This window comes from Pecten maximus, chromosome 13 (genome assembly GCF_902652985.1).
Source record: "Pecten maximus chromosome 13, xPecMax1.1, whole genome shotgun sequence".
In the NCBI taxonomy this organism is placed as follows: Eukaryota; Metazoa; Mollusca; class Bivalvia; order Pectinida; family Pectinidae; genus Pecten; species Pecten maximus.
The window spans coordinates 33605308-33624317 of NC_047027.1; the positions used below are offsets into that span (position 1 = coordinate 33605308).

At 34.1% G+C, this 19010-nt stretch overlaps 1 protein-coding gene across 5 annotated transcripts in view; it reads left to right on the forward strand.

The window, feature by feature from the left end:
* Window positions 1–19010, forward strand: part of LOC117340772 (protein c-ets-1-B-like) — an 80985-nt gene that overhangs the window by 33997 nt on the left and 27978 nt on the right. The window contains exon 1 of one of the 5 annotated variants that reach the window (XM_033902539.1): window positions 17427–18685. The exons of the other annotated variants lie outside the window; for them this stretch is intronic. Within the exon in view, the coding sequence (XP_033758430.1) occupies window positions 18574–18685 (112 nt within the window). The 5' untranslated portion in view covers window positions 17427–18573. Of the gene's footprint in view, window positions 1–17426; window positions 18686–19010 lie in introns of those variants that run through there. 5 annotated transcript variants of the gene reach the window in all.

A 19010-nucleotide genomic window follows, 5' to 3' on the forward strand; every position in this document is an offset into this window, starting at 1 on the left:
AGATCTGTAACATATACGGTATGTGATGCCAGCGTTATAGTAACTATACATTGTAACACTGTTAGATCTGTAACATATACGGTATGTGATGCCAGCGTTATAGTAACTATACATTGTAACACTGTTAGATCTGTAACATATACGGTATGTGATGCCAGCGTTATAGTAACTATACATTGTAACACTGTTAGATCTGTAACATATACGGTATGTGATGCCAGCGTTATAGTAACTATACATTGTAACACTGTTAAATCTGTAACATATACGGTATGTGATGCCAGCGTTATAGTAACTATACATTGTAACACTGTTAAATCTGTAACATATATGGTATGTGATGCCAGCGTTATAGTAACTATACATTGTAACACTGTTAAATCTGTAACATATATGGTATGTGATGCCAGCGTTATAGTAACTATACATTGTAACACTGTTAAATCTGTAACGTATACGGTATGTGATGCCAGTGTTATAGTAACTATACATTGTAACAGTGTTAAATCTGTAACATATACGGTATGTGATGCCAGCGTTATAGTAACTATACATTGTAACAGTGTTAGATCTGTAACATATACGGTATGTGATGCCAGCGTTATAGTAACTATACATTGTAACAGTGTTAAATCTGTAACATATACGGTATGTGATGCCAGTGTTATAGTAACTATACATTGTAACAGTGTTAGATCTGTAACATATACGGTATGTGATGCCAGCGTTAAAGTAACTATACATTGTAACAGTGTTAAATCTGTAACATATACGGTATGTGATGCCAGTGTTATAGTAACTATACATTGTAACAGTGTTAGATCTGTAACATATACGGTATGTGATGCCAGCGTTATAGTAACTATACATTGTAACAGTGTTAGATCTGTAACATATACGGTATGTGATGCCAGCGTTATAGTAACTATACATTGTAACAGTGTTAGATCTGTAACATATACGGTATGTGATGCCAGCGTTATAGTAACTATACATTGTAACAGTGTTAGATCTGTAACATATACGGTATGTGATGCCAGCGTTATAGTAACTATACATTGTTAACAGTGTTAGATCTGTAACATATACGGTATGTGATGCCAGCGTTATAGTAACTATACATTGTAACAGTGTTAGATCTGTAACATATACGGTATGTGATGCCAGCGTTATAGTAACTATACATTGTAACAGTGTTAGATCTGTAACATATACGGTATGTGATGCCAGCGTTATAGTAACTATACATTGTAACAGTGTTAAATCTGTAACGTATACGGTATGTGATGCCAGCGTTATAGTAACTATACATTGTAACAGTGTTAGATCTGTAACATACATGTGATCATATGGTCATGCTAACTATACATTATACAGAGGACTGGCAGATTAGTATTTCATTAAATGAAATTAGTATATTAATTAAGGAAATCAGACTGATAGCGTCATCACACTCCATTTGACATGGACAGGCATCTGTTTCATTGAACATCTGGAACAAGTAATTAAGTTTCGTTTGTCTGATGATGGAAGCTGAATTAAAATTTTGAACCAGATTTAAAAAATAATGATGTTAAAAAATATCTATAAAAGAAACAAAATTTTAAAGGTTAAAGAATATTTGTTGAGTGATATTAATGATAATATGTCTATTTTAGTTCCAGCTTTGTATCTGACAAAGAATTGTTTAGTTTTTTCTGAAATCCATGCTAATGCATAAATAATCTAAAGAAATGATAGAGAATACTAGTACTTCTGCTCTTTGTTTTGTGAGACATTATTTAACAACTAAATTAATTAAACAAAAGACCAGTTTATCTACCGCTGATAATTTCTTACCTAATTTTTTATTGAACACTGGTGCTATAATTAAAACTGCACTGCTTGCCAGTCGTCCCTATTTGGGACCCATACTCCAGATTTTGGACCCTAAATTTAAACTTGTGAAATTTCTTTATTGCTCTGAAATCCTAATTACTCCAGACAGCAGATCAGTTTCAGATATATAGTTTTAGGGTTTATGTTTGTCAGGAGAACTGTATTTTCTAGGGCTTTAAATTTTGAACAGTACAATCGGCCAGATTGTAATTTGAGGGTAAAAGGATGCCACCGGGAGAGTTTATGCAGCTCAACTTTGTCCGATCTTCAAACAGCTCCATTTACATAACACATTATCTATTGAAATATTCTTAATGAACATGCATGGCCATTAATCAACTTCTGCTCTGTCCAACAAATGAATTGGTAATCAGATGTACGACAGTTATCTCCCCTGGTGGTGATAGACTGCCCTCTGGTGGCAGGGAGTGTCACCTTTATCAGCACCCCCTGGTGGCAGGATGTTGAAATGTATAAAGAAATATCAGAAAGCAGGTGATTGATCGAATAAAAATTTCTTTATATTGAATAGTGTATTAAAGTTATATTGAATAAGAATAATCAAATCTAGAAGTCCTGGCCTTCATATCCACTGAGAATAAAGAAACATTTCAATTTCTGTTAATTGGAATCTAGTCTTAACAATATCTTTGATAGATTTATTGGTTTGACATTGAAAAGTGATATTTGATACAAAATTATTTTTATAAGCAATGTCATGTTTAACTTTACGATACTCTGATTATTTGTGTTTTTGCAATATATAGGTCCTTTTCACAATTTCTGTAGAAATGGGTTTTAAAATATCTCAGATGGTTCAAAACATTTTAGATGTAATGCTGATATGCTTGTATGTACTTCAAGAAATAAATGAATGGAGGGCAAACCTGGATGTTCGCCAAAAATCTCAGTCCACAGTTTATCAAAACGCCAAACAAACAATTTGTATTCCAAACAACCCTGCATTATATACAAGGCAGCATTGGTACCTAGAGTAACCAGAAACATCTTCATCACCTGAACTCTTGATTCTTCCATTTCTGCATTTTTATCACTTGAAACAAACGTTGAGATGATTTAGAATGTACAGACACTTTGCAGGTTAAATATGAATAAGTCTGGTTAGCTTTACATGACAATGAAAATCAGTATATTTCGAAACTGAATTTCTTCTTAATTTGGTGAAATGAGTATAATTTAAGTGTGAATATTTTTTTTTTTTATCTGAATTGGGTTAAAAGTCATTATTTGTCAGGTTTGTAATTACTGAATTGATCATTCCTGACTCCTTGATGGGATTTTACATCTACAGTACAATTGTATGTGTTCTTTTTATATCTAAGAGAGAGAGGAAATGTTAGTCTAGTATTACAACATTTGGACTATGAGAGAGAGGGAATGTTAGTCTAGTATTACAACATTTGGACTAAGAGAGAGAGGGAATGTTTGTCTAGTATTACAACATTTGGACTATGAGAGAGAGGGAATGTTAGTCTAGTATTACAACATTTGGACTATGAGAGAGAGGGAATGTTTGTCTAGTATTACAACATTTGGACTATGAGAGAGAGGGAATGTTTGTCTAGTATTACAACATTTGGACTAAGAGAGAGAGAGAATGTTAGTCTAGTATTACAACATTTGGACTAAGAGAGAGTCTCGGGCAATGTCAGTCTAGTATAACCCGATCAGGATCTAAAATTTATAAATTATCTTTTCTTGTCCAATTAAGATACAGGATCTTTTCACTTCTGTCTCAATATGTCAGCAGAGCTTAGCCATCAGGAGGTAGATCATTATCGGAACAATTTGAAAAATGCCCGCTGTAGTCTGGTGAAATTAGAGATGATTTTGTCTCAAGTAGCTGGTTTATTTTCACTTTTTGACACCAATTAAGAAAAGCACCAAGAAATTGTTCTAACAAAGTTTCCAAAGTAAATCTGTCAGTTTGGATAGTGAAGTATGATTATGTCAAATTAAATCTAATTGAGAAGTCCTAGACAGTCATTTTAGATTTTTCATCTGATGGCTATTTTTTTAATTGTTGACCGACTGTATCAGAAATGGTATCATCTTCTTTTTAAATCTTTAAATAAAGACCGTTATAAAATTTGTAAGAAATGGAAGTTTTCACATTGAAAATTTGTAATGTAAATTTCATGGAGAAAATTTGTAAGAAATGTAAGTTTTCACAAGATAATTTGCAAGTGAAATGTAAGTTTTCATCGTGAAATACACACACAGTCATCCCAACTTAGGAGCATATAAAATTATTTAATGAGTTAAGATAACTCCCTGCTACATAGCCACTAGTCTAAGATTCTTTGTCGCATAACTTGTATTTGTAAGTTTATTTAGAATATTTCAAATTTCTATATAGGGACAGATTGCTTTTGACGGTACATATTTTTCTAGAGACAATCGTTCGACATCACAGATTCATGATGATGTCATAAAGTATTTATGTCACATTAGTGTTATGACACATCTTACGATATTTATTACGTGATAGAACGGGTGTGATAAGTTGGAGTAACAATCTCACAGTGCCCCGGTGAGGACTACCTACACATTAGTTCCTGTTTTAATATAAAAGTAGAACTGTTTATAATTTTACCTTATATGGGAGTTTACCGAGACATTGAAACTTAAACTAATGGGAAGTGCTAAATGGATTTAATTTCTGGAGTCTGCTTGTCTGACTTCCATAGTCCCAACAATAGCCCATCCCAATTCTTTATGTGTGTATATTGTAATTAAACATTTTATTGTATCTGTCAAAAAAAATGATAGATTCCAACTGTCAAGATGTTTGTCACGTTTGCATATTTAGAATTCAAATTTAATCATTTAAATCTCATTTTCTGAAAATGTATTCAATTTTGTATCAGGTGAAATAAAAGTTTTGACAGAAAACAAGAGGCACAGATGGTTTTGATATGGGATGTAACTAGGGACCGATGCTATTGTCCTAAGTGTACAGGAATCTATTTGAAAGGGTGTAGGCGTGATTATATTATATAAATAAATGTATTTTATAAAATAGAGAGAAAACTCGAGCAACTAAAGTATATTCAAACTTGATTATGTTTGACACACATAGAAAAAGGCAGGACTAAGCTATTTTTGAGTTATATTTGTATTTTCAAATAAAAATTGATGCTTTGTTTTTCAAATAGGACTGCACACTCCCAGTCAGAGTTTTTTCTTCCTATATAGCTGAATACACAAAATGACCCCGTTCCGATGCATTTCAGCTTTATTTTTTTCCGAAAAGAAATTAGAAATTCCCTATTGTGTATATAGATAACTCTCAAAAAACATAGAAAAATATAATGACAAATATTACATCAAATAGATAAGAAAAAAAGGACCGTCAAGGGTCAAATTTGGTATGTGCTCTCATGTTAGGCTATAATTAACGTAAAACTGATAAGCATGACATTCATGAAACAATTATCAGCATTTGAATGTTTAACATAATTAACATGTCAAACTTTTTCCGATTTTATTGGTTTGATTTTCCCATAATACACAGGAAAAACACTGCAAGTGTTTGTTAAATCTACTCTATATGAGTACAAATATTGTCGGGTAGAATTTCGAGTCGCGTAGGAAGTTTAGTGAAAGGATGACAATACTGGTGACACGTTTTCCCAAGTAAGATACTTTTAAGTGACTGGCAGGAAACGGACATCAGAGAAAACAAGAAAATGTAGTGTTTTTCTGATTAAGATTGATCTATAAATAGCCATTGTGGTCATGTATGTGTGTTCTGTTAAAGACTTGACTTCTATTTTTAGCAAATCTTAGATTAAAAATATAATTTGACGTCACAGGGCTTATAAGTCACAAAGTGAAGAGGGATGTTATCCGCGTGTCCGTTTCCAAAATTTAAAATAAGTATAATCTTTATTTGAGAAACGAATATTGTGTGACGTCCATATTTCATCAGATTTTCCTGAGCGTAATCCAGCTGAATGTTTTGATTGTAATTTGAAGTGAGATACCAAGAATTACGGAGTAAACATTAAAATCTCTGAAAGGGCTTAAAGTTGACTGTGATCAACCCTATTAATCCAATTTAGACTCATCCTGGTGATAGCAATGGGCAAATCTAATGTGGAAATGGGGTAGATAGGGAATTGAATTGGATTTTAATAAGTTAAGCAGTTTTTCGTGACTTTAAAATATTGAAGGAAGTTTAAATAAGGAGTTGATGGATAGAGGGATTTTCATAATGTTGTTACAGGTCTTTGTTAGGGGTGTAGGAGGGACCTTTAATCCACTTAAGATCCCTGGCCCCTTAGGGATTGTATTACTACAGGTTCGACTAGAGTCGTGACCCATTATGCTGATAAATTTATTGACATTCATGTTTAAAATTTGATCTCAAGTGGAAAGGATTTCTTCTTCTCGGAAAAAGCATTGTTATTTTGTGATCCATAACATCCCAATGAGTTATTTGAATTTTCCAATTAAAGAATAAGAAATGTAATATTTTATGATTTTCAATTTCTTATTTGAAAAATGAATCTTGATTTTAAAATCTTAAATATATTTAACCCAACAGCCGATAATGTACTTTAGAGTAGACAAAAGTTCGGCCACTGGGCACGGAAAGGCAGTGATCTATAGCGGATATCAATGGAGGCTTTTACTATACATTTTATGTGGTGGTGTTCAGTGCAAGCGTAATTTGTGTTGACATTTTGAAGAGTGGCTGTAAGTCGACATGTGCCAGCGTTTATTTGCACCAAAATTTAGACCATATCTTGCGTGCGTCCGTTTATTTCGCACACGCATGACAGAGTATGGGTACGCGTATGTCAGACTGGTGCTGCCCTCTGTCAACTGTCAAACACCCAGACATAAAAGTTATATTGCAAGGGTCTTTGGCAGTGACCTTGTTAGTATTTAAGTGAACATCTTTCTTCCCAGCATGCATTTATCAATATTCGTGCAGGTTGAGGTTCGGTACACACATTTAAACTCGCTAATACATTTTCTAAAAAAATAATACATGAGAACATCACTTTATCATTCGATCAAAATTGAACTGTGATATTAAAGTGATCTGTACTGTCACTGACGGTACTACCGGAGGTTACAATGTCTGAGTTCCATAGGGAGATATCCCTTAATCACAAAGAGATTATTGAGAACTATTTATATAACGGTATATATAATATATACATGGATATTTGAGGTTTTTTTCATTATCCTATGGATAATCATGCATTCCTGTTTTAGCTACAATGAAAAATCCCTGATGTAAAAAAAAAAAAACACACAAAAAATAGGAAAAAGGACTTCTTGCTTTCCTTAACTAGGTAAGAATGAAATTCTTCAAAATTACATGAGATAGAGGAAACGGAGACGACTACCCCGTCCGACCGATGTTAGAGATTATATTTTTTTAAGTGTCACCTTGACAATTATTGCCTTCATCCAGAGTATCAGTTGGGGAACGTTTGATAGAAGACAACAAAAAAGCTCAAATGCAATAAATGTTTTATCAGAACCACATGTACGGCGGTGCAATACTTCAAACTTCACAAAGGTCTGTATTTTTTCGGAAGGCGAGAATATGAATTACATTTCCTGACAATTGAAATGCGGAAAGGAAAATTGTCAAGATGTCCAATATGGAGTAGTTTCATGTGCTCGTGTCGGAGCTGGGTTTGATTGTGTAGCCCCACGGTGTAAAAACCAGCATGAACCTGCCACTTTACTTAGTGATCGTATCAAGTTTTTTCCTAAGTTTTTTGGTTGATTTTCAAATTGACGCACTTGAACAGAAAATCGGGTGGCTGAAGCATAAGGCTGGAGTCTCCACACATGTTGGGTCTGACTTTGATAGAAAATACATACAACTCTGACATCAGTGAAAACATACAGGAAAATAAGGCAAAAATCACAAAAAAATACATGGGACCCTCCGCACGTAACGATGTACAGCTGAGGAGGCCAACAACTTAATACCTTCCAGGATAGGTACTGGGCCAAGCCTTGTCAACTTTCTGTCTAACTTCTCAAAGAAAATATTTCAGTTTCTTAAATTATTCAGATGTATGGAAATGAAAATATTTTGTAGATTTTGTACGATATTCAAAGAAACTATATATTTAATGTCCATTCGATAACTAGAGATTCTAAAGTTGATTTTGTCGGGAAGTTTTGAAAAACTGTTAAGTTGATGTAGTATGCGTTTAGGGTAACACAAGTTCTAACAGCGTTTTGCAGTCAGACAATGGGAGACGAGGCTTCAACGAGGAATTGGTGTTCGTAGCTTAATTTAGGTGTCAGATCTTCATCATCAAAATGTTTTAAAACATCTTGGAGTTATTGCTCATAGTTTAGGTCTGTGACTGGTTTTCTGCGGTGACTGTTTTGTTAAACAGTTTAAAACATTTTGAAATTTTAGGGAAATTAATCGATTTGTTGGCAAGGAATCTCTTCCTCCGAGACCTTAAACTTTCTATTTCGGAAGTAGTTCTTCATCATTATGTGATAAAATATTCAAAAAACACCCTCGTTAATCAAGTGGAAAAATATGTAACTTTTGGGAAAATGTTTTCCTTGAAATTATAGAACGACAATATTAGTTAAAAAATATATAAAAGCAAATTAAAGTTGTCCCCAAACCAGTCATATCAATATTAAAAAGACAAAAATAAAAACATTCTTAATGAGAAAAACCTCAGAAGGAGATTTGAACAATTAAACAGATATTAAATGAAGGATTGGTTCACTCGAAGTTAAAGTTAATATCATTGTCCACGGAAATATTATTGCTTCATTAATTGAAGTATTAGGAAAATCGGATCGACAATAACTTGTGATGAGGTCCTTAACCTTTAGTTGTGAACAATATATCTTTTTTTTATATGTCACATGACTGTTTAACTACTGTTAATTAAAACTTGAAATCTTATTAGATTTGATCCCGATAGCATAGTGTTGTACTTGTGCAAAGTATTTTCATTTCGGTGAAATATTTTCATACTGGGAGATTTTAAATAAATTATGATTTTATCTGCTAAAGTTATATACTTGGAAGGTATTAGGTCATAATATTAGCCAGAGTGACAGCGATAGTTTTCTATCTGAAGGAATCGGCTTTTGGTTTTTAAAAACGTTTGTATTGGATTAATCTGCATTAGACAGAAATATAAAGAGTAATGTCAGCGAAGTTTTGTCATTCATAACAACCATAAACACCATCCTAAGGTAGATATGTGCTTAACTTCATACAAAACATTTCCATTTACTTCTTTAAAAATATTTGGTGAAGTAAGGAGGTAGTTGAGAGATCCAAGTAATGGAGGACAGATTTGTTAATATACATTACATCTATCACATTTGAGGAGGTTGAGAAAAAATATGTTTTCTGACTCATTCTTAGTTTTAGATATCCTGTTAGAATGTCAAACAACATCAATTACCAACACATTTAGTGGGGTTTTTTGACAATAGATCATGCTTTAATATATATTTTTTTAAAATATGATAACATTATTTCAATAAGACTTTGAAATCTTTTCCAAACTGAAAAATAATTTGATGGAATAATCACGTGAAGCATTTAATCGATTTGATTATACATATAATGTCCAAAGTAAATGGCTAAAATTTCTATTTTGAAAATAACGTTTCACGATTTAATGTTCGAAACAGATGACATAAGTGGAAAACCTTTATAATTTTACGTTCCTGACTTTTCTTGAAAGGAACGGATCATTCTATCAAACGTTGAAAGGATGAGCTGATATTTTGGACTCCATTATACATCATCACATAAAAATTGATGGAGTCAATTTCGTATAATTCCCTGTCAATTATAGTAATATATATAAATAGACTTCACAGATCAAGTCTTACTGTAGAATAATTGATCACGGTTGATCGACTCTGTAGGCTGATGAACACCAGGGAGTAGAAATTTAATATCTTTTGTGAACATATTATAAGTCAGCAAGTACGAACTCAGGATGAAGATGTTACAAAGATTCTCTACAGCAACCAGTGACCCCTATCTCTAAGGTCAAACTGTTTAGCAGCTTTAATTTTGACCAATGACCATCACCGATAATAAATATATTTTGTATAAAACTTACATTAGTAATTAACGCAAAATACAGAAGATTAATATGGCAAAACTTAAAGCAGGGATGTTTTAGGTTTTAGTCAGGTTAAAAATAATTCTGAAACTCCAGTTCTGAAATGGTTAAAAGAGGATGTTTAATAAAATTTAGTGTCTCTATCATGAAAAGTCTTGAAAGTGGAAGGTATACAGTACTCGTTGAATGATGGGTCTGTTGTGGTCTGGGTCCTTTAGATGTTTGAAACGCCACAGCATCTGTTAGAATCCAACAAAGGATATAAGTGGCCACGGAATGTTTAGTTTAAGTGATCATAGCTGACAACTGTTGTCCTAGACTATCAAACAACAATTAAAAACCCAAACTATATTTTGTGAAAATTTTTTCACCTCCTTTCACTAGAGAGCTCCACCTACACTTAACTGAAGTCTGCCTACGACTTTGTTAGTTGGTGGTATTATTGAGGCTACATCTAAGTACAAGCTATCAGATTTTGTCTTTCATCGTTCATAGTCAAAGAAAAATGTCAATCTGAAAGTTCTTCCAGTGCTCTGAATTGATTTAACCACTAAAATCACCCTTTCTAAAAAGTCAGAGTAGAACATTCCAATTTGACTAAAAAGTATAATGTGTAAGTCAGTTGGAGAATTTTGTAAAATTTTTATGTTAATTTATCAAAATCTATGGTTTTTAACTAAGAAATACAGCAAAAAATAAAAGTTCGCATAAACTATAGGATGTGTTTGGATGTCCATATACAATGCAAATTATTCCAGATTACTTTGATGTAATCAATAACATTGATACTTTTTTGAAAACTGATCTAACACAAAATTTCTTAAGTCCAGATTCCCAGCATCTGTCATATGCCGAGTCATTGGACCATAAATTCTGGATGATGGCAAGTTTGGTTAAAGTTTGACATTTCAGAAGACGTGTCGCTGTTGCATTTTTCTTTGCAGGTGAGACAAGAATTGTATACAAACTTTAAAACACAGCTTCATAAATAAAATCGCTTGATTAGCTGGTATCGTTTCTAAGTATTGCTTGAAGTAGTTGTTGTGTTGGGGTGTCATTTCAGACAACAGTTTAAGCTAACAAGTCCGAATACTGAAGGTGCAGTACTAGTGGCGACTGCTTCATTGCCAGATGATGTAAAAAAATTAAAAAAACCTAGATAAAAGGATGTACTAACATAGACAATCTTAGATGTATATCACAAAGGGGGAAGGCTCTGATCCCACTCACACGGGCCCTTTGTGTGTTACCATGCATTGCTGTGGCAACAGGGCTTCTATTTGTTGTCGAGGCAACAAGAATCTGTCATTTTCATTCGTCTCTGACATATTGATACTTTGTTCTAATGTTGCCATCATCTGAATTAAACTCTGATGTTTAAAAGTGGGTTTGATGAGATTTCTGGGGACATTTTACATTGGTACGTATTTCTGTTGATTATTACTTATAGATTATTCAAAGGTATTCCTTCATATTGGTCACTCTTTAGTGACCAAGACTATTGGGTCATCCCTCGTATTGGTCACTTCGTACTGACCAAGACTATTCAGTCATCCCTCGTATTGGTCACACTTTACTGACCAACACGTACCGGTCACTCTTTACTGACCAAGACTATTCAGTCAACAGTCGTATTGGTCACTCTTTACTGACCAACCCTATTCAGTCACCCCTCCTATTGGTCACTCCATACTGACCTTACCCCTCTCATTAGATGCCCCACTCCTCTCTGCCTCCCTGACCTGGCCAGTGTCCCAGACAGTGAAGCCTATTACATCATTGTGGTTTGTGCCAGTGAACTAGTTGTGGTCTACACACAGAGCGGGAGTTTCATTGATAGAGTTAGCCAGCTTTAACTTGTGGGGCCCCCATAGGGAAAAAATTCACAAAGTTTAAAATAAATCTTTCATGTGATATTGTAATCTAGATACTATCAATCTAACAATTCAATGATTTTAACATAATACAATCATTTATTTGCCAAGCACTTTAAGGAATAAAAATCAGAATGAAAGAAAAATGAAGAATTAAGAGCAAATATGGATTTTGTAGTGCATACAATCTGTTATAGTCATTATAAACAGATAGACATCATTCTCACATGTACTCAATGTAGTTCGCTTGGCCTTTATAACTGCTTTGTAAATTAAGTCGAAATCATCATTCAAAACAAAATTCTAATCTTCCTTCCAGCTAAACGTGTCCTTGATCTACATTGTGACAAACCTTCTTCATTAAATTGTCGGTAAATTTGTTTTGGGGCAGAATGAAATTATGAATAAAATTATCATCCACGTTTGTGTTGACATATTATTGTGTATATCGTTGTTTAAAAGTGACCTTCACTTGAAATCACTTGTTTAGGACTACATCAAGTGTATACTAATGTACATGGGGTACAAGGTTAGCGGATACCTAAACACATTTCCTGTACCAGTCACAAACCTCCCAGGCCCAGATTATGTATTCACAAATCTCTGGTTTCCTATCGGAACTTGTGTCAGAAGTCATCCCTACCCACAGGGAAGGAAACTCCGTAATTACTTATCTGTCAAGGACAAAACGTTTAATGTTAATCCGGAATCTGGGTCAGTCGTAGTATTTCGTGAACACCAGCCGGTTCAGAGTATTAGGACCGACATGTTGGGTAGGGAAACCGATGTTGTCTGAATCTCGATCTGTCAATCATGGATTAAATGTTTTAATTGAATGTCCAATTTACTCAGGGCTCTATGTAGTAAAATAACAAAAAAAATAAAAAAATTTAAGCTGATTATCAGTTGATTATGAAGTCTTGATCAATAGATTTCTTTCCGTCCTGTATTCCCAGCACTAGACTGATAATCTTAAGTTTAGGACGGACAATGATGTGATATGTTGTATCAATTATGACATCATAAATAAACGATGATGTCACATGATTGTGTTGATGATGATTTTTAACAGTCGAGTCTAAATTAGCCTGCACTGTAGCGAAACTGAGATTTTTTGTTCTGATACATATCAATTATATGATAAACAGAATCTTATGATTGTGTTAATGCAATATTGAATTGATAAACAGAAACTTACGATTGTTTTAATGCAATATGGAATTGATAAACCGAATCTTAGATTGTTTTAATGCAATGGTATTTCATAATGCTAATTTCACTGTCACGAAAGATTCCATGTTTATATATGAGTGTGGGGAGAGTGACAATTGCCGAGTTATACATCTGCTCTGTCATAGCGGGAGGTAGGTTTCTCGCCCATGTTTTTCACTAACTACCTAGTTTTGTAGCAAAGTTCAACATCCGATTACATTTTGGTGCTGTCATCTCATGGACTCCACTACATATGTAGATTGTGTGTACACCATTAGTAGTATAAACCTGATTACGTTTCCGTGATCATTCAAAACCAATAATTGAAACTCTTTAATGTCCACCAAATTATGAACGATCTGAAAGTTGTCGTTTTTACAACGAGATATGAATAACGATCCACATTTATCTTTTAAAATATGTACATGTAGGTTCCGACATATATTTACACATTTCGTTGATGTTTGGTTCTGTTTCATCTAATACCTTTTATGCTCGTCGTTTGTTTGCCCTGATGACCTGATAAGTTGTGATTGGTCATTAAAAATCTAAAAATAAATTAAATAAATAAAATAAATAAACAAACTCTATATGTTAAATTGTTTTCCATGGACACACAAGTAATGTTTTCGATTACAGACCATTTTATCGTTGACTTGAAAGCAGCGATTTCTGCAGATATTCTCTGATGTCATTTTGAAAAGGTATATCACTTGCCGATATAAACAGCAGCCAATGAAAATGGCAGGATTGAATGGAAGTCTAGTTGAGAGTAGAAAAACTAAGGCAGACAATTCTGTCCAGTTTTATACCTCATTACATGGTGTTGACCATTGGTCAGTTTTAAATTGTCTAAAGCATCAATTGCCATCCTTTCTTTTTGGCATGTGCTGGAGCTTGAAAATGTACTTTTAAAACTTTCACTTCAGAGCCCAGGAATAATGTATGTATGCAATTTCTTCTTTTTGTAGCAACTGTTTCGTAGATTACAAGCATAACAATTTTCAGAGTAGAAAAAAAGATTTGAGGGAGCATTCTTGTAGCTTTTAAAAGTTTTGAAATTCCCCCAAGGAACCTCTTCTTTCATAAAGTGCCCTTTTAAATTCATTCATAAATTTTAAGAAAATACAGCAAAGGTTTATTGTCAAGTACAACCAGATGTTTAGGACTGTGTACTGGGTCAAGCTGGGCGGGGTATTGTTAGCATACACACTGATATGAAAATATATAAACAAATTCAACTATATTAAAATTAGAAAACAGTTATGTTATGTAGGTTGGGAATTTGCAATTGTTTTCCTGTAAAAGATCATGGTTTAATTTGAGCCCTATTGACTTGATAAGAAAAATGTTAAATTGGGTAAGGTTTCAATATGATATGTTAAAACAAGTTGTGGAGGCATCTGAGTGACAGAGATGGCTGTTGGGTACATTTACATCATTGGAGGCTGCACTAGCATCAGTCAGGTGATGTTCCCCCTCCCCCTCCCCCTCCTCTCAGCTGATGCCTCACCAAATTAATTTTCCTGGACACATATTGGAAAGCCTTGTTAGCTTGGATCTTTCTCTGTTGAATTTTTTTTTATTTCTCTTTGACAAGAAGAGCTGTCCAAAAAGGTATTAATTTTTAGCTCAATGACTGTTTTAACTTCTTAAATCTGACAAAAGGAAGGTTTTTTGAAAGATCATTGATATGAATCATTGTATTTTCAGATTTTACATTATCTTGATAAAGAGGTGTTTTATATATTGAACTATTGGAGTTTTATTATATCCCTGCTTACCTCCCCTTGAATGAGACCTCTCTACAAAGAATTTTCCTTTTGTAAGCAATATAGTATACATCTTCCTACACTCAACACTTGTGCAAAAAATGTTGTATAAGTAAAGATAATACATTATTCTAGAAATATAGATACTGTTTATATTGAAATAGTGCTGATGTAGATAGATATTACACATGATGCTAATTCTAGGTGTAAAGGTGGCAGATAGTGTAACTCGTACAATTTAGGTTTATTTATTGACAGAACAGGTGTTGGTCTATGCCTGATGCTAGTTTTACTTATCAGCAAAAAATTAGATTTCTTTTTGACCGAATCGCGTAGGAAATGTATATTTAAACGTAGCATGTGTGTGTGTGACTTGGTATGTTGACAAAGCTTTTCACTTCTGCTTTGTGTAGGAGGGATCCTCGGGGGAGGTTGAAAGATCTGAAAATGTGCAATTTAACATAAATGTCTTGTTTATAAGTAATTATGATGGATCAAAATGCCTGATGCCTCAACATCTTTGTGGTTTTCAGAATTACGCCATCCTACCTTTCATAATTTTTTCCAAATTAGATTGTAATTGTTCAAGATGTAAAAGTTTGCCGGGGTAAACTTATATATTTACATGTGGTGTGAGTCTCCAGTTCAGCTGGTCTGATCATGATTCTTCTCATCCTTACAGAATCTTACCAGGCAATATTTAGCTCATATGTAAAGGTCCCTGCTGCATGCCTGATGAAAAGTGTAAAATATTTGCATCAGAAATATAGTATAGATCTTAATTGAAACCATTGTAAACAGTGATAGTAGTAAAAATAAATTCTTCTATTTAAACCTTTCATGCTGTTGCTGCTGCTGCTGCTGCAAAAAAAAAAAAAAAAAAAACAGAAAAATCAAAACAAAAATAAATGCAAAAAACAAATAAACCCAAAAAACAAATAAACAAATGAAAATGAGAAATGTCTTTATGCTAATATTCTGCTTACCAAAGTTTTCTGTTATTTCTAAACCTTTTCGTCGGGTTGGAAAGTAAAATTACTGTAAGGAATTTCCTAATGAATTGATTGTATTACAAAAATCGTGACCAGTTTTCCATATTCGTGTTCATCTGCAAATTAAAGGAAAGGCGTACATGCAAACTTTTTTTCCTAATTCTGCAAATTTAAGGAAGGGTGATTCTGAAATTCAAGGAAGGGTGATTCTGAAATTGAAGGAAGGGTGCTAATAATAATATGACAATTGTCTCCTGAGAATTGTGATAATTATGAACAGCTGTTATAGTGATACGCAGTTTTAAGAGTGCCATACACAAGCTTAAAAGGTGTTTTCGTCCCAATTTGTTCTATCAACTCAGTTCTATCAACTCCGAGCCTATTTCACAGAAAAAGAATCATGTTTTGTGCCATAGAAAAGAATTTGTAAATACTATATATTTTTCATAATACGAAAAATAAGATATATATGATATATAATTTTGTTTAAGTGTTGATAAGTCAAACCTTTCATAAATGTTCCAGTTTTGAGGCATGATAAACATGCTTTTTAGCGAACGTTTTAAATGTCACTTGTGACGTAGACAGTTGCTCAAGTCTGAAAGGTTATAGGGCTTTGTCTTCTTATCACATCTTTTGTACCTGATTAGTACTAAACTTTATTAATACTCGCGCCAACATTAGATTAACCTCAATCTCGTCTCTGGCCTGTCTTGATATATACAATTTTATTTTTTAATTTTTTTTTTTTAATTTTTTTAATTTTATGTGATTTCTTCGTGAGATTGTTGACTGTCACCTATAACATCAGGACAGTCTGGTAGAAACAGCAGTCATTTGCATCCTTGTAACGGACTGGTGTAGTGTCCTCAAGCTTCTCTGCTGAAGTTATATATATATACGCCCACACTATTTAAAATGGGGACTGGGAACAAAATTTACAATTTGACAAGATCAGGAACCTCCAAACTGATGTGCAGTCCAAACTTAATGTCAATAATTCGCTGGTTTTGTTTATAATTTAGAATATTGCCAGTTTCAAGGTCTCATTGTCTACATTGTTGTTGGTCAATAAGGGGCATAGTGTAGTTGTATACCAGGCTCACAATTTCAGCTGTAATGAATTGAGAGTGGTGGCCAGGGCTGGCTCAGCTCAGTTGTAGATATAGCCGACACCACAGTTCATTCACAAGGCAACCCGGAAGGGGTGAAAACTGGCTTAAATCATATGTAATTTATTTAAAATTTCAACCAGTTTTAAATAAAATTTGATTTCTATTAGATTTATAAATGATATTTGCAGTACATTTGTAGAAAAACCAGAAATGTTTGTCTGTTTTCATGTGCAAAATTTAAACAAACTCTCCCACCACGAACCTCATATGCCATTTTATCAACTGGGTCAAACACGCTACCTATCTCACAGGGGCCTTGGCTGATAAACCGTTCATTCATAAACCTGCAGGGATTACAAGGGGGCGGAGTTATGTAAATGAGCTTTGCTGCCATTGGACTAGAGGTGAACTAGTGATTTATGGGTAACAGGCAACAGAAGTGGTTCATTCATAAGTGTGGCTAGGCTATACTATAATTTCCCAGGACAGTGTGTGCTTTAGCTGGTGTACTCATTCATACAAACCTTGGCGTCATTCATAAAGCCAGAGTGTTAGCGTGGGGCAGGGGCTCTCTGTGTATACTTAGCGGATTACTGTGTACACAAAGCTTCCACAAATGGGAATGGTCACTTTGCGAAAACATTGGGATTTAACCCTTTGACTGTTAACCATAGAGGTGTAAGCTGACCTTCTTGGACACAGAAAAGACTTATATCTACTACAGGACCTTGGGCAGTTTTGTTTTTGTTAAAAAAGGCGGAGCATTGCAGTTAATGTCACACTGTAGGAAAAGGTGTAAAAAGGAGTTAGCTTGAATACAGAGGATCATGGCCTGTTAGAGGTGTAAAAAGGTAGAGGACTTAACCAGGAGATCATTACAGCCCCCTAGGGATTCAACAGCACAGTTACCTGTATAGGGACAATTACTCTTATAGAAAAGGCACCTGAGTTTTACCTGTGACATTTGTACAGGTATGCAATTGCAATCAAGGACGTTGTGACATTCATCACCAGTGCTGGACAAATGGACCATATATATATCTGAATGTTGTGGTCATTGGTGGTCATTTCTGGTCAGACCTTGCTGGACGTAGACTTCCAACAATACCTCGGGAGACTTGCCAACTGTATTATACATATCTTAACACTGATGTATTGTTGTAACAATGCATGGAAATTAATTAGTGCTAATTAATATGAGTGTCGGCATTGTGTAACATAGATGTGTTGCATCGGTGCAGATAAGTATAGCTGAATTGAATCATACCAGCTTTCCTGGTTTGTCAGCTGACGACCAGAGACTCGAAAACAGATACAACTTCAGTGTGCAGGGATTTCAAATGCTATTTGACAGAGACTTAAAACACTTAAGTGCCAGCCGTACCAAATTACTACTACGGTAGAGTCAGCAAGCCAACATAATTAGCAACAGAAAAAATGGACGGAGCTACCAATGCAGAAGTATAGTGATTTATGTGGTAGAATACGTTGATCCGAATTACTGTTAGCAACTGCTGCTTTGGTCAACTTGACTTATGTAAACAAGAAACGCTAAGAAGTTTTATATAAAAAGACTATTTGGGAAAAATTCCAGCAAATCTTAAATAATGATCACTCCCACTGTTGAGCGCCATGGTCATGGAAAAAGAAGAGCACCAGTATTTCTCCTTCCATCCTGGCATACTCACGGACGCCAGGTCTCCTCTAACAAGACTGAAGGTAGGCTTTGTACAAATATCTGAAATTTCTTTATGGTTTCCAGAAAGGTCTGTCAGTAACTGAGGACGATTGATGCTTTTCCTACTGTACGGGGAGTTAATTGTAAATGATTATCCTGTTAACTTTATAATTAGTTTAATTATCGTTATGAACATGACTAAATATCAGTCCTGGTGAAGTGTCCTCCAAATTGTATCCACAGTTTGGAAGGACAACTGTTGTGGTGTTAAAATCTTGTCTCAAGTTTTTAATTTGGATTGGAATAATACCTATTATTGCTATAAACCTTCCATTTTCAACCAATTTTTTAGTGTAGTTAAACAAA